Source organism: Hydra vulgaris, chromosome 05, assembly GCF_038396675.1.
Source record: "Hydra vulgaris chromosome 05, alternate assembly HydraT2T_AEP".
NCBI lineage: Eukaryota > Metazoa > Cnidaria > Hydrozoa > Anthoathecata > Hydridae > Hydra > Hydra vulgaris.
Genome location: NC_088924.1, coordinates 7935648 through 7948756, shown reverse-complemented (window position 1 = coordinate 7948756; position 13109 = coordinate 7935648). Strand labels below are relative to the sequence as shown.

Here is a 13109-nt window from a genome sequence, read left to right as displayed (position 1 = left end):
GTATATATATATAATATAATATGTATTAGTTAGCATATTTTGCTTGATATTTTTTAAGACTGCTTATGCTTATATATCCATTGGCTCTTTTTTTGCACAATAAAACATGATTGTTTTTTCTTTTTCTTTTTTTTTTTTTTTTTTTTTATAAGTATTTTTTGCAATTAATTTTCTTCACACTGGTTAGATGAATTTTTTTCATTTTTTTCTCTCATTTATTGTCTGATTTATTTAAGATTATATAATTCTTTTGAAAACCCTGACTGAAAGACACACACTATACACTACAAGGCAGATAAACATCCTCCAATGTACTTCAATGTTTATAAGTGGTTCAGCACATCAAAATAATATAGTTTTTGAATTGTTTTTTTGTGCAAGAATATTATTACAAATATAAATTGTTAAAAACATTATTTTTATTATACGCAAATATGTTTTTATAAATTAAATTTAGTGAGGCTGTAATATTTATTTAGAAACTACTATGATATTTATAATTTTAATGGTAGTTGTTATTTTATTTAATTGTATAAATACTCTTGTTTTTTTGTTCAGCGAGTTTTTTCAACATACAGCAGTATTTGCTGTGTTCAAAGCAAAAATTTTTTTACAATAGATTGCAATTATAGTAGTAATGTCTTTGCAGATTTAAAGTATGTTGCAAGTTATTGCAATGCACATGCAAGTTATTGCAAATTTAAAGCAATACTGTGTTACCTTAATTGAAAGAAGCAGGGAATTGTTAAATTAAGAAGCCAAATCTTGCCAGTATCACCTAGCAACAAAAATGCAAGGATTACTTCTTATTGGCAAAGTTTGGAAAGACACAATGACATACGAAAAAAATATTGGTCGATAGATAAAAAAATTCAAACTCCAATTTTTGCTCAAGTAATGAGTAGAGATTGATTTTGACATCGTATGGCTTTGACAAATTGACAATTGACAAATATATATTTTTCCAACAATGATAACAAAAATGATAGAAATTTTCTTAACAAAATCGGCCTTATTATTTCTTGTTTTATATTTTCAAAGTTTGTAAGCAACACAGAGAATTGCCTTGATAACTACTGCCTATAGATGACTCCTGTCAGTCAAAAATGTTGAACGTTCTTTAATGCTCTCTAAACCGTTTTCACTGAATCTTGTTTTCATGCCTGTTGGAAAATGGCACTTGTGGTTCCGATTTTTAAAAACTTTGAAGATGGCTCTGAACCCTTAGTTGTAAAGTTGCATCTTTTTACTGTAATTTTTACTTCATCCTCTGAAATCTTTTCTTTATCTAGTTTCTTTCTTTGCACATCAACGCTTTCAAAGTTTGTCTCATCTTCATGTTATTCTGGCCATTGTCAACCATTTTTTAAATCTTCTGTCAACTGTTTTTTTAGTCATTTGTCAACCGTTTTTTAAACCTTCTGTCAACCAATTTTATAATAAATGGATCCAGTTTAATTTTCTAGGGTCCAGTTTAACGTATGTGAAAAATGTTTTTAAAGTTAAATAGTTTTTTTAGTAATAAGTACAAAATTATACTTTTTAAAGCACCACTACAACTAACATTGATGGAAATAATGTGTTTGTTGAGATTTTTTTTGTAAGAATCTTAAAGAATGTAAAATATATTTTTGAACAATGTAATACAGAATAAAATGTAAGTTATTTTGTAAAATAAATCTAACAAAATAAGCACACAATGTTTTTGAAGTACAAACAGATGTTTGTAGAGGGTTTATGCAGGTAGTGTCTACATATAAAAACACTAAAGTCAAATTTACTTCAAATTTTGTATATATATATATATATATATATATATATATATATATATATATATATATATATGTATATGTATATACATATATATACATATATATATATATACATATACATATACATATATGTATATATATATACAAAATTTATATATATATATATTTGATATATATTTAATGATATATAAAATGGTGATAAATGATATATAAATTTGATACATATATATTTATATATATATATATATATATATATATATATATATATATATATATATATATATATATATATATATATATATATATATATATATAGTCATTACTACATACATTATCTTATATATATATATATATATATATATATAGTCATTACTACATACATTATCTTATATATATATATATATATATATATATATATATATATATATATATATATATATATATATATATATATATATATATATATATATATATATATAGTCATTACTACATACATTATCTTATATATATATATATATATATATATATATATATATATATATATATATATATATATATATATATATATATATATATATATATATATATAAGATAGTGTATGTAGTTAGCCTATGATGTATGTACTTAGACAATGTAGTTTAGTCCACATGCTTGGTTAAATGATTGAAGCACAATTAACTGTCAAATAAGAATGCAATTAAAATGTAAATTTTGTATGCAACGAACTAAAATATAACTTTTATAAAAAATTTTATGTTGATAGTTATGTTGATATTTATGTGGATAGTTATTTTTGTTGATAGTTATGTTTTGATAAATTGATGTTGATATTGTTGTTATGTTTTGATATATTTATGTTGATAGTTATGTTGATATTTATGTGTATTTGAGTAGCTAATCATTTTAAATTCATTTTTAAGTAAAAAATGTTATGTTATTTATCATAATGTTTTGTCAGTTCCACATTAAAACTAAAAATATGTAAACATTAACCATAAAATTATTTTTAAAATTTTTTTTGAAAAAGTTTGTTTAGTGGTTGTCTTGGTGATTTTTGTGGTTTCACATTATTGGTTTCAATGTTTAATACAGTTATTTTTTTTAGGTAAAATTGAGAGACTTCTTTATGAGTTGGGGTGCTTGGATATTATGTCATGCATTGCCACATTCTTGGATATTATTACAACTACTTGCACACTAACTGGTGATCTTAAGTATAAAATTTCTGTTTATTACTATTGTATTTTGATGTTTATTTATTATTTGTTGTTTTATTAATTTTTTATTATTATTATTGTTTATTACTATTGCATTTTATGCAAAAATTGTTGTTGTTGTTATGCAAAAAAAAAGACTTATTTTTACTGTCTAATTTGTTTTTAAAAAATTAACCAAAAAAAAAAATGTAAAGTTTGTTGAATCAAAAAAAAAAATTGTTTTTAGTATGTCTCAGCAATGCTGTTGTGAAATTGCTTTGGCACTTCTCTACAAGATAAAAAACAACAAAAGTACAAACCCACCAGGTCACATTTGTTATTACTTCAGTTGGTTATGCATTCACACAGCATCTGCTATTTCTGATTTTGAGCAAAATACAGAATTGTATAGAAATGTAGATTCAGTTATAACTAATCATGATGAGTTTCCTGAATTCCTTAAGGAAGATTTTGGAGAAAAAATGATTTATATAAAGGACGTTTTACATTATATTGCTCGATTAAATAGTCAGAGTACTTTATACTCCAGTTTAGGATCTATTTATGAGAAAAAACGGAACATTGCATATCCCACTGGTTATTTTAATCCTGTTTATAAACTCCGGGCGATGCATGCATATTTCTTTGCAAATCCTTATTATAATGTGTCAATTTTTGCAGCTTTGAAATATATTTCAAACTTTGAACACTTGATTAATCATAAAAGTGTTGGCTCCTCTGTGGTTTTAGATGATCTTAATGGTATGTTATTAAGATAAAGTAATATTAAACCCAAAGTTTTGGGTTTTGTGAAAAAATTATTCATTACATTCAACCAGAAAAAAAATTTTTTGTCCAAAAAATTGTAATTTAAATCTTTTTATAATAATTTTTTTATTAATATTGTCACTATTATTTATTATATGTCCTTTTAATATATAATTCATGTAAATTTGCATAAAAAAACACTAATGGAGGATTAAAAGGAAAAATAACAATTTTGTTTAAGGCACCTAAAAATTTTTGTTTTGTTTTACCAGGGTTACCATTATTTTTAGTAATTTATACCTTATACTTAAGCTCGTTTCAACGACACTATTTTTTCGAGTACCAACGAAGTAGCAATTTGTTGGTATTCTTCAGATTTGTTTCCTGCTAATGGTTTTGTTTACTTTTTAATGGCTTTAAGTAAAAAAAGAATTGATGGATTGGTATTGAAAGAAATGCTCCAAGGCGAAATCTCTAATAGCATAGTAGTGTCTTTAGAAAATGTTGCAATAAAGTCAATAGTTGTATTGCATCAACAACTAGTTAAAAGTATGGTACCAATGGGCATACTTTATGGTAATATTACTTTTTCTTTCTCTTTTTTTTGACTATTTAATAGATAAGAGTTGTGTTTTTTTGTGTGTTTTCTATGAAAATTAAATAACAAAAATATTTTATGCATTAGTATGTTTGCTGCTGAGATTCATTTAGTCAGACACTATTTTATTGCAAAGTTGTAAAGTTTGCAATCATAACTGTGGCTGTGTTTTGCGGTTTTATTCTGAATGCCAAAGACTAAAAAACAACATATAGTTATCTTTTTAACCATATAAAATTGATTTGCTTTTTGTTTGTTGTTGTTAATGTTGTGAAAAAATTATTCAGGTCTTTTTTTATGTTATTTTGAATTTTTCACAAATAAGACAGGTTCGAAAAGCATGTCAGTTATGACATAAAGTTTTAAAATATGATGAATTTTTTTGTTTCTGACAATCTGTTCGTTCTTTATCGTTTATCATTTGTGCCTTATCGCTTAATAAATTGTAACCTGTCTCTATTTTATTTCTTTTAAAAAGATTTTTATTTATTTAAAAATCTTCTCTCATGTTCTTAAAAAATCTTATCTTATGTTCTTAAAAGTATTAACAATTTTGGTGTTATATATAAAGCTAGTACCCTGGTAATAATTTTTGTAAAAAATGTTTAAAATTTTATTTTTGTCTCTTATTAGATGATTCTACTAGCACAACTGGATTAATGCATTCGAATACCGCTGGATTACAGCATTTGAATACCGCTGGATTACATTTTAACAGAAATAATTTACTTCATCGTCAAAAAACAAACGATGAAAATAATAAAGAGCTTGGAAAACTTAGAAAAGAGTTTGTTCAAATATTGTCCAAGTTTCGGAGCGAATTAGGCAAAAATGATGTAATATCTTCAATAATATCTTCACACCTTTTTGTTGTTATCTTGTTAGCTTGTATTATTTCATGAAACTTTTTATTGTTACTGTTTATTGTTATAAAAAAGTGTCATAAGCTCTTTTTTTTAATTATTTTTACATGTAGGAGCTATCTCTTTTGCTCAACCAAAAAAATTTATGTGATCTTGAAAAAATTCTCAACGTGAATCGTAATCGAATCATAATGGCTTCAGATTCACTAACGGACTGGCTCTAACGGCTTTTAGTTGCGCATTTAATCAGAACAACTATTTTATTTTTATGTGTTTACGGTTAATATTTGCTTATGGAAATCTAAAATGTTTAACATAGATAATATTTTTTAATATAGGATAGCATTGTTAGAATTTCAATTTTTGAATTTCTTTATTCAAAATTTCTACTGGATGTTTACTTTTATTCAATGTTTACTTCATTAATACAATAAATCTTTTTAAAGAGATTTTTAAATATTTCCTATAAAAATTTGTTTAGGTAAAATTTGACTTGTTCACTCTTCAGCTTGAATTTTTTATTAATCGGTTGAGGCAGCTTGAATGCTAGGTAGAAATGAGGCGAATTATCAAATTGGAAACAATATAGCTTATGATACTAGAGAATGTGACAAAAAGCACTTCATTTAAAAATTACCACCAAATATATATATATATATATATATATATATATATATATATATATATATATATATATATATATATATATATGAAAAAACCACGTGATATGCTTAAATCTAGATTGCAACAACTGAAACTATGCAGCATAACCTAGACACTTGTAATCTCACCATAACTTATGGCATTAAATTTTTTTTATTTTTCTTATATGATATTAATAATTTAAGCTGAGAATAGAAATAACTCTTACATTTGTCTTATTTTTTTAGACGCCAACAAGATATTAAATTATGAAGTTAAAAGTTCTTTTAAAAAGATGCTATAGAATATTATTAAACAAATTTTTTTATTTCCAAAAATATTTTTTCTAAGGTTGTTTTTATAAGTTATGGGATTTGCTATTAACTTTTATGTACCTTTTTTAGGTGGGGAAATGAATGTTTTTAAAATGAACTTTATTTTTGGCAAAAGAAAAGGGAGTAGTAAATAAATTTTCTTGCCTTTTTTTATGCACATGTATTATTTATAACTTAACTTAAACCTTTGCGCGAATGTGTATAATAGTTTCTTTAAATCTCCTCCTTGACAACCGTTGTTTATAACGAAATGTTACTTTTATTTAAACCTAAACATCTGCAAACTTTAAAAAATGCTTCGACTTTGTTGCTCTTAATTTTATTAAAAAATAAACATTTGCTGCGATATATTTCGCTTATTTTCATAAAATAAGGAGTCTTTCGTTAACAGATTTATAAATATATTTTACAATAGTTGTTTCAAATGGTGATGTTTCAAATGGTATTGCGTAGCGTTTTTTTCTATTTTTATTACAAAATAATTTTGTTTAATTTTTTTTTTTTTTAATTATAGTATTTTTCAGTAATCATGGTAGTTTCTTGACTTTTAAGTTCTAAATTGAATCTAAAATCACAGATCGTTTAAAAAAGAGTAGAATTTTTTTCTTAAATACTTATGATCAGTAGTTTCAGTTTATTACTTTTATTGTGTTTACTTGTTTGTTTTTGACAGCTGACGCTTTACTGATTGCTTTTATTAAGCTTATAAAATAAAAGAATTAGCAAAAACGATTTTAGTATAAAAATAAATTTTAAAAAAAACTTTAACCCGTTTCCTTTAAAATAACGTTTCAATTTTTTCGGCGTTTTTTTTTTTTTTTTTTTGGATTTTAAACGTTTAATAAGATTTTAAAGGTTTTTTTTTTTTTTTTTTTTTTACTCTCTGTTTAAATTACAAATCTGCATCACGTTTAAACTTTCTAAAATAATACAAAAGTGCAGCAACACAAAGAAATACACAAGTACAACAATTTGTATTTGTCTAGGGATTGCGGCATCTTTCTTTGGTGTTTGAGATAAGTAGTTTTCAGGCATAATAATAATATTTAGTTTGTAACCTCCTGATTTTAGGGAGGATGGAAACTTTACATAGCCATAACTTCTGAAGACTAAGAGATCATTAAATGAAGTTTGAAATCTATCAATCAATATACATATTTAGTTTGAAACAAAACGAAAAAAACTCAGCCATAAAACTCTTATAATATCTACATTTGTTTGTTATGTCACTTAGTATTTGATGACTTCTTTTGACTTCAAAATTGCTTTAACACACTCTAACAAGCTGTTTGTACACAAGGAAGTTAATGCTTTAACACGTTCTAGCAAGGTGTTTATGCACAGGGAAATGCATTAATGTCTAGATTTTGACATCATACTTCAATTAACGTCATACATACGTCATTCAAAGAGATTTTATTTTCTAGTAATTATGTCACCACTAAATTTTCTTTTACTTGATATAAAAAACTAAACCACTGGTTTTGTATATCAACATTAATTACGGTAAGATCTCAACCAAGTGTTAATCGAAGCAACCAATAATCAAGATAATATCAGCATTTATAAGCTTACTAAAACATTGTGTGAGATAAAAAAAAAAATTATCTTTATCTTAAGTGATAACAGGCTTTTTGCTCAAGAGTTTTTCAATTCTTCAGCGAATTTTTTCACTTGAATCCTAGTTCATAACTTCTGCATTTTAGGAAACCAAATTAGTTGTAGATACTGTTGCTGATACTAAGAATAATAAGACATATTATTGTTAACCGTAAAACAGTTAACAATAATGTATGTCTAGTTATTTTTAATTTAAAAGTCATTTTATACTTTTATAAATAATTCTTATTTTTAGTTAAATATAATTTTTATTTTTACAAAAAAACTTGAGAAAAAAAAAAAGACAATATTTAACACATTTTAATAAAACCAACCACATACGCCCGAAAAAAATATCAAATTATAAATATACGAAATTTAAAACGCATTGTTCGGCTACTAAATTCTTTATTGTTATCAGAAAACACAAATTTCAGAATACATTGTTGTTGTTTTTATTTCATTTATTATTAATTTTTTTTAATAACATCTATTTCACAATTACAATGTAATTTCAAGTAATTTCAAAATTATAGATTAACGGTAAAAACATTAAAAAATAAATATTATAAACATGAAGTCCAAAATATAAATAAGTAAGAAACCAGGAAATAGTCGTATGCAACTTCGAGGTAAAATAAATATAATAGGACGATATCAAATACGGCAATAGAATAATGTAAACATATAATTACTCCGATAAATAAATTTCTGTATTGTTTCAATTAAAATATTTTATAAACATTTTGACTTGTTTTGAAGAGTATTAATTTTACGCATTATTTCAAAAGTTATATTGTTTTTTAAAAAAAAGCGAAATCGGAATTACTTATATGTAATCATAGTCAAAGTCAAATTTTATACTAGACGTGTAGTACACATTAACAAGTCAGTTTACTTTTACTTTGTAATTGATGCTTCAACCAATAAAATTTTTCCATTGAAATTATTTTATTTTGTTTTTCTTATAGTTTTTTTTTTAATTAATATATTTTTGATGTCCATAAATTAAGTTCCTTCTAAGATTTTTTTTCTCTTGATTTTTAACACCATTTTATCAACTTATCTATACCTTTAAATATTTGAATTTGAATCTAATTTATATTCATATTTTGAACAAATAATCGAATGAGATAAAAAAGAAGACGGGGGAAAAATGACAAACGTTTTGAAAATTTTAAGTTTTCTGTCAGTCATGGAACAATAATATTTATTAGTTTTTTTTTTGTTTTTTTTTCATAATGGTTTATAACTTGCAAAAGTTTTTAGTTTGCAGGTAGATAAATTCTATTTGCAAAATATCAAAATACATTGCAAAATAATCACGCGTTGCAAAATTTATTCCCTAAAAAAGGTTCAGTCGGGTAATACTATCCATTAGCAATAACCCCAACTGTAATATAATTGTATTTAAAAAACCAATTGGAATTTTAAAATACAAGCTACATATGTATTTCTTGATATGGCTTCTACCCATTTTTTTGTTAAATTATCATAGAAAATGCCATCTTTTCTATCTCTGATCATACTTAATTACACAAAATCGTAAGTATTATTTGCTGAACAAGCAAACTGAAAAAAAAGCTGAATTGAAGTTTTTAAATTTTTTAAAAAACCAGCAGAAACATAGCTGTTTCTGCTGGTTTTTAATCTAAAACAAAACATGTGCATTATCTATTTTTAAATCTTGGTAAATAATTAATAGCATTTCACATACACCTTTGCCCTAATTACACATATATCGACGTTTATAATTTCTTAAAAAAGCAGTTTTGAGCTTAAAGCGAACTTTGGTATATTTTTGGCTTTTTTAAAACTTATAACAGGTTAGGAAATAATAATTAGCGCACGCTTTAAAAACTAAAAAAAAACTTAGTAAATAATTAAACTAAATTTGTAATATGAAACGGAAAAAATATGTTTGGCATAGTGATATAGTTATCATAATGGTATAGACAAAGTTTTTGAGTTTATTACAACATTACTGCCTACTCTAAATCTTTGAGTTAAACATATGTATGTTTATATATATAATTAAATGCTTATGTGTGTGTATATATGTAAATTATATACCTATATTATATATATAAATATAAACATATGTATATATATATATATATATATATATATATATATATATATATATATATATATATATATATATATATATATATATATATATATATATATATATATATATATATATATATATATATATATATATATATATATGTCAGAACCATCTATATTAATCAAGAATGTTACTTTCAATACTTTGCAAATAGTTTAATTTTATTATGGATGGACGCAAATGAATCAAAAAACAGTGCATAAATTTGCAAGGGGCCTCAAGGAAGTTGTTTATTGGTGTTTTGTTTATTGCATTTTTTATTCTGTATTCTTATAAAGATAAATAAAAGGACTTTGTTTTTGTGATTTTTTTACAAATAATGCATAACTGCAATATATCAGAATTTAACATATATCCTTCGTATGGAGTCACGATTTTTTTGTCCATTATTTTTGTTTGGTTGGTTTTTATATCCCTTATTGGTAATCTTCTGCTATGCATTATTGTTTTTCGTCAAGCAGCAATGAGATCTGGAATCAATTTAATGCTGACTAATTTAGCGTTTTGCGATTTTTTTACGTCTCTTCTGGTTATTCCTGTTTCGCTTTTGTTTTTAAATACTAAACAGTGGTGCTTGGACGAAGTTTTATGTGAGATAACTGCAACAGTTTACACTTTTCTTCGTTTAGAAAAAGTTCAAATTTTGCTCATAATTACAATTAATCGGCACCGTATCATTATAAAAGGAAAAGACGGCATGACACAAAGTAAATCCTTGACGTTAATTTCATTTTCTTGGATTATATCAATTTTTATATCATTGCTTCCTCTTCTTGGTTGGAGCAAATACATATTTGAACCAGGCTATATACAATGTTTATCAAACTTTAATGAAAAAATTAGTGCAAGTTATGTTCTTTTTATTACGCTTATCCATATAATGTTTCCTTCGATTATATTACTACTATTGTATATAAGTATTTTACGGACTGTAAGGAACAAGTTTCTACGTGTGAAGCAACATATTATTGTGTCTCAAATTTCTAGACACAAAATTTTTAATAAAACAATAGATATTCCATTTAAAATTCGTACGACCCTTACTTTATTTTTAATTTCGTTAACTTACATAGTCACAGAGCTACCACTCGGAATAATGAATGTCGTTTTGTTTGTGGAAGGTCTTCAATCGGCTCAATGCATTAGTGTTTATTCGTACCTTGTCTGGCTTTCTTATACCCATTCGGTAATATACCCAGTTTATTATTATTTTCAAATAGCTAAGTTTAAAGAATCCGTTCAAAATGTCACATCCACTATATGCAGATGCAATATTTTTAAATGGTGCAGCAGAAAAAAATGGCGAGTGTGTCCAGAGAACTTATATATTATAAAAAACAGAACGTACATTTGTACGGTATAAAATTTTAAAATAATTCTAGAATTTTTCTTATTAATTTTTATACGGTTAGGATAATTTTTCAATTTAGTTCTTAGTTATTTAATGACTTATTTAGTTGTTTATATTAACTTATAAAGTTTTTAATGTCGTGGGTGTTTTTTGTAATGAAGAATAATGTTTAAAATTATTTTTGAACATTAATCTTCACTTGTTCAGACCCCCCCCCCCCTCTCTCTCTCTCTCTCTAAGGAGGAGGAAGAGGAGAAATAGGTTTTGGTTATTATTTAACTTATTGTAACAAGTTGTATAAACTAACTTTGCTATTGATTTTGTGTAGCAAAAGCATGAAATGATTTATTGTCTTTTTTTTTTAGTTTTAGTAAAAATTGGTTTGTAGTTTGAAGACTGGCCTAACAGTTTACAAAACTTTTTATGTGAAATTCTTTTTTGAGATAATAATACGTAATTTAAATAATTTTACTAATAAAAACGGCGACGACAAGAAGAAGATAACACTTTGACAAACTGTTATCGTATTTTTTCATCAGCTGTCATTTCTAAATTAAAATAACAGCTGTTTTGACCAGGTTATTTGGGTAAAAAACAAATTGTTTGATATTCTGACCAAGTTATTTTGATAAAAAAATAAATTGTTTATTGTTTTAACCGAGTTATTTTGCTAAAAAACAAATTTCATATATTTAATATAAGAAAATCATTAATTTGTGTATTTAAAAAAATAAAAGTCTTTAAAATAGATTTTAATGTCATGTCATTTATATTAAGCTCATTAAATTTTACAATGCAACAAACATGTAATGTCTTTGTACGAGTGTGGCAGAATAACTTAACAGTTCACTATATTGTAAGCCGTACCGGAAGGACACAGACACTGTACAATGCATGTTGCCTTGGAGCCAAACAAGATACCAAACACTCAGGTACCGCGTACTAGAGAGGACCATGGTTAGTTGGAACGTTTTTTTGTTTTATAACTTGTAGCCAAAATTACGCCTGAGTTATCAGCACAGAAGTTTTAGATGTATTTTGTAGCATGTGATTTTTTGTTAAATATGCTTCGTGAGCCCCAACATGAGCCACAACATGCATGCTGCTTCTTGCTCGCATTATTTGGCTAATGCAGGTTTTTTTTACTGTTTTTAAGTTTTTTTGTCTCCCATTTCCAATATAATTTTTTTAATTATAATTTTGTCTTTTACTTATAGACTATTTTTGGTGTAATTGGTGTATGTATATCTGGCACTATTTTGAAGTTTTTGTCTCTCTTTTTTTCTCTTAATACTTTGTTTCTGGCAAGAGTTTAAAACCATTTTTTAAATTAGTTCAATATGTGATAAAAAATAATAAAGAACAAGTCCCCGTCAAAGCCTTGTGAAAGTAAAAAAGTGACTATAAACACATGCTAAGTAATAACCTTGATTTAAACTTTAATTATGCTTGCCAGTATGGATAGCTATAAAATTGCAAACATATTCTATGAGTGATAATGGATTATATATATGTGATGCCTTAAAACCTAAACGTTCCAACAAACTCCAATCACAATGTTCCAACAAATCCCCCATTTAACCAAGCCCCTTTGAGCGATTTAATAAAGGTATCCTATGCACAAAACTGTATACTAAGCACATTTTAAGAAAGCTCACAAAAAAATATACTACTTTGAAGTTATCTAGCTACATTTTTTTTTAGTTTTTTATTAAATAGATTCAATAATATTATTTACATTTTTGTCATTATAACTTGTCGATGATTACTGTTCTTTCGATGTCGATTTTGTTGCGTTCATTTATAAAATGTTAACTTGTAGAAATTTAGTGACTCTATATTTTACTTTAGTAT

General features: G+C 25.0%; 1 protein-coding gene across 2 annotated transcripts in view; it reads left to right on the top strand.

Annotated features, from left to right (window-relative positions):
- Positions 1 to 5646, top strand: part of LOC136071831 (cilia- and flagella-associated protein 54-like) — a 128072-nt gene extending 122426 nt beyond the window's left edge. For both annotated transcript variants that reach the window (XM_065797279.1, XM_065797278.1), the window contains exons 45-49: positions 2878 to 2986; positions 3216 to 3730; positions 4049 to 4312; positions 4968 to 5170; positions 5311 to 5646. In XM_065797279.1, the coding sequence (XP_065653351.1) occupies positions 2878 to 2986; positions 3216 to 3730; positions 4049 to 4312; positions 4968 to 5170; positions 5311 to 5421 (1202 nt within the window). In that variant the 3' untranslated portion in view covers positions 5422 to 5646. The remainder of the gene's footprint in view (positions 1 to 2877; positions 2987 to 3215; positions 3731 to 4048; positions 4313 to 4967; positions 5171 to 5310) is intronic.
- The last annotated feature ends 7463 nt before the right edge of the window (positions 5647 to 13109 follow it).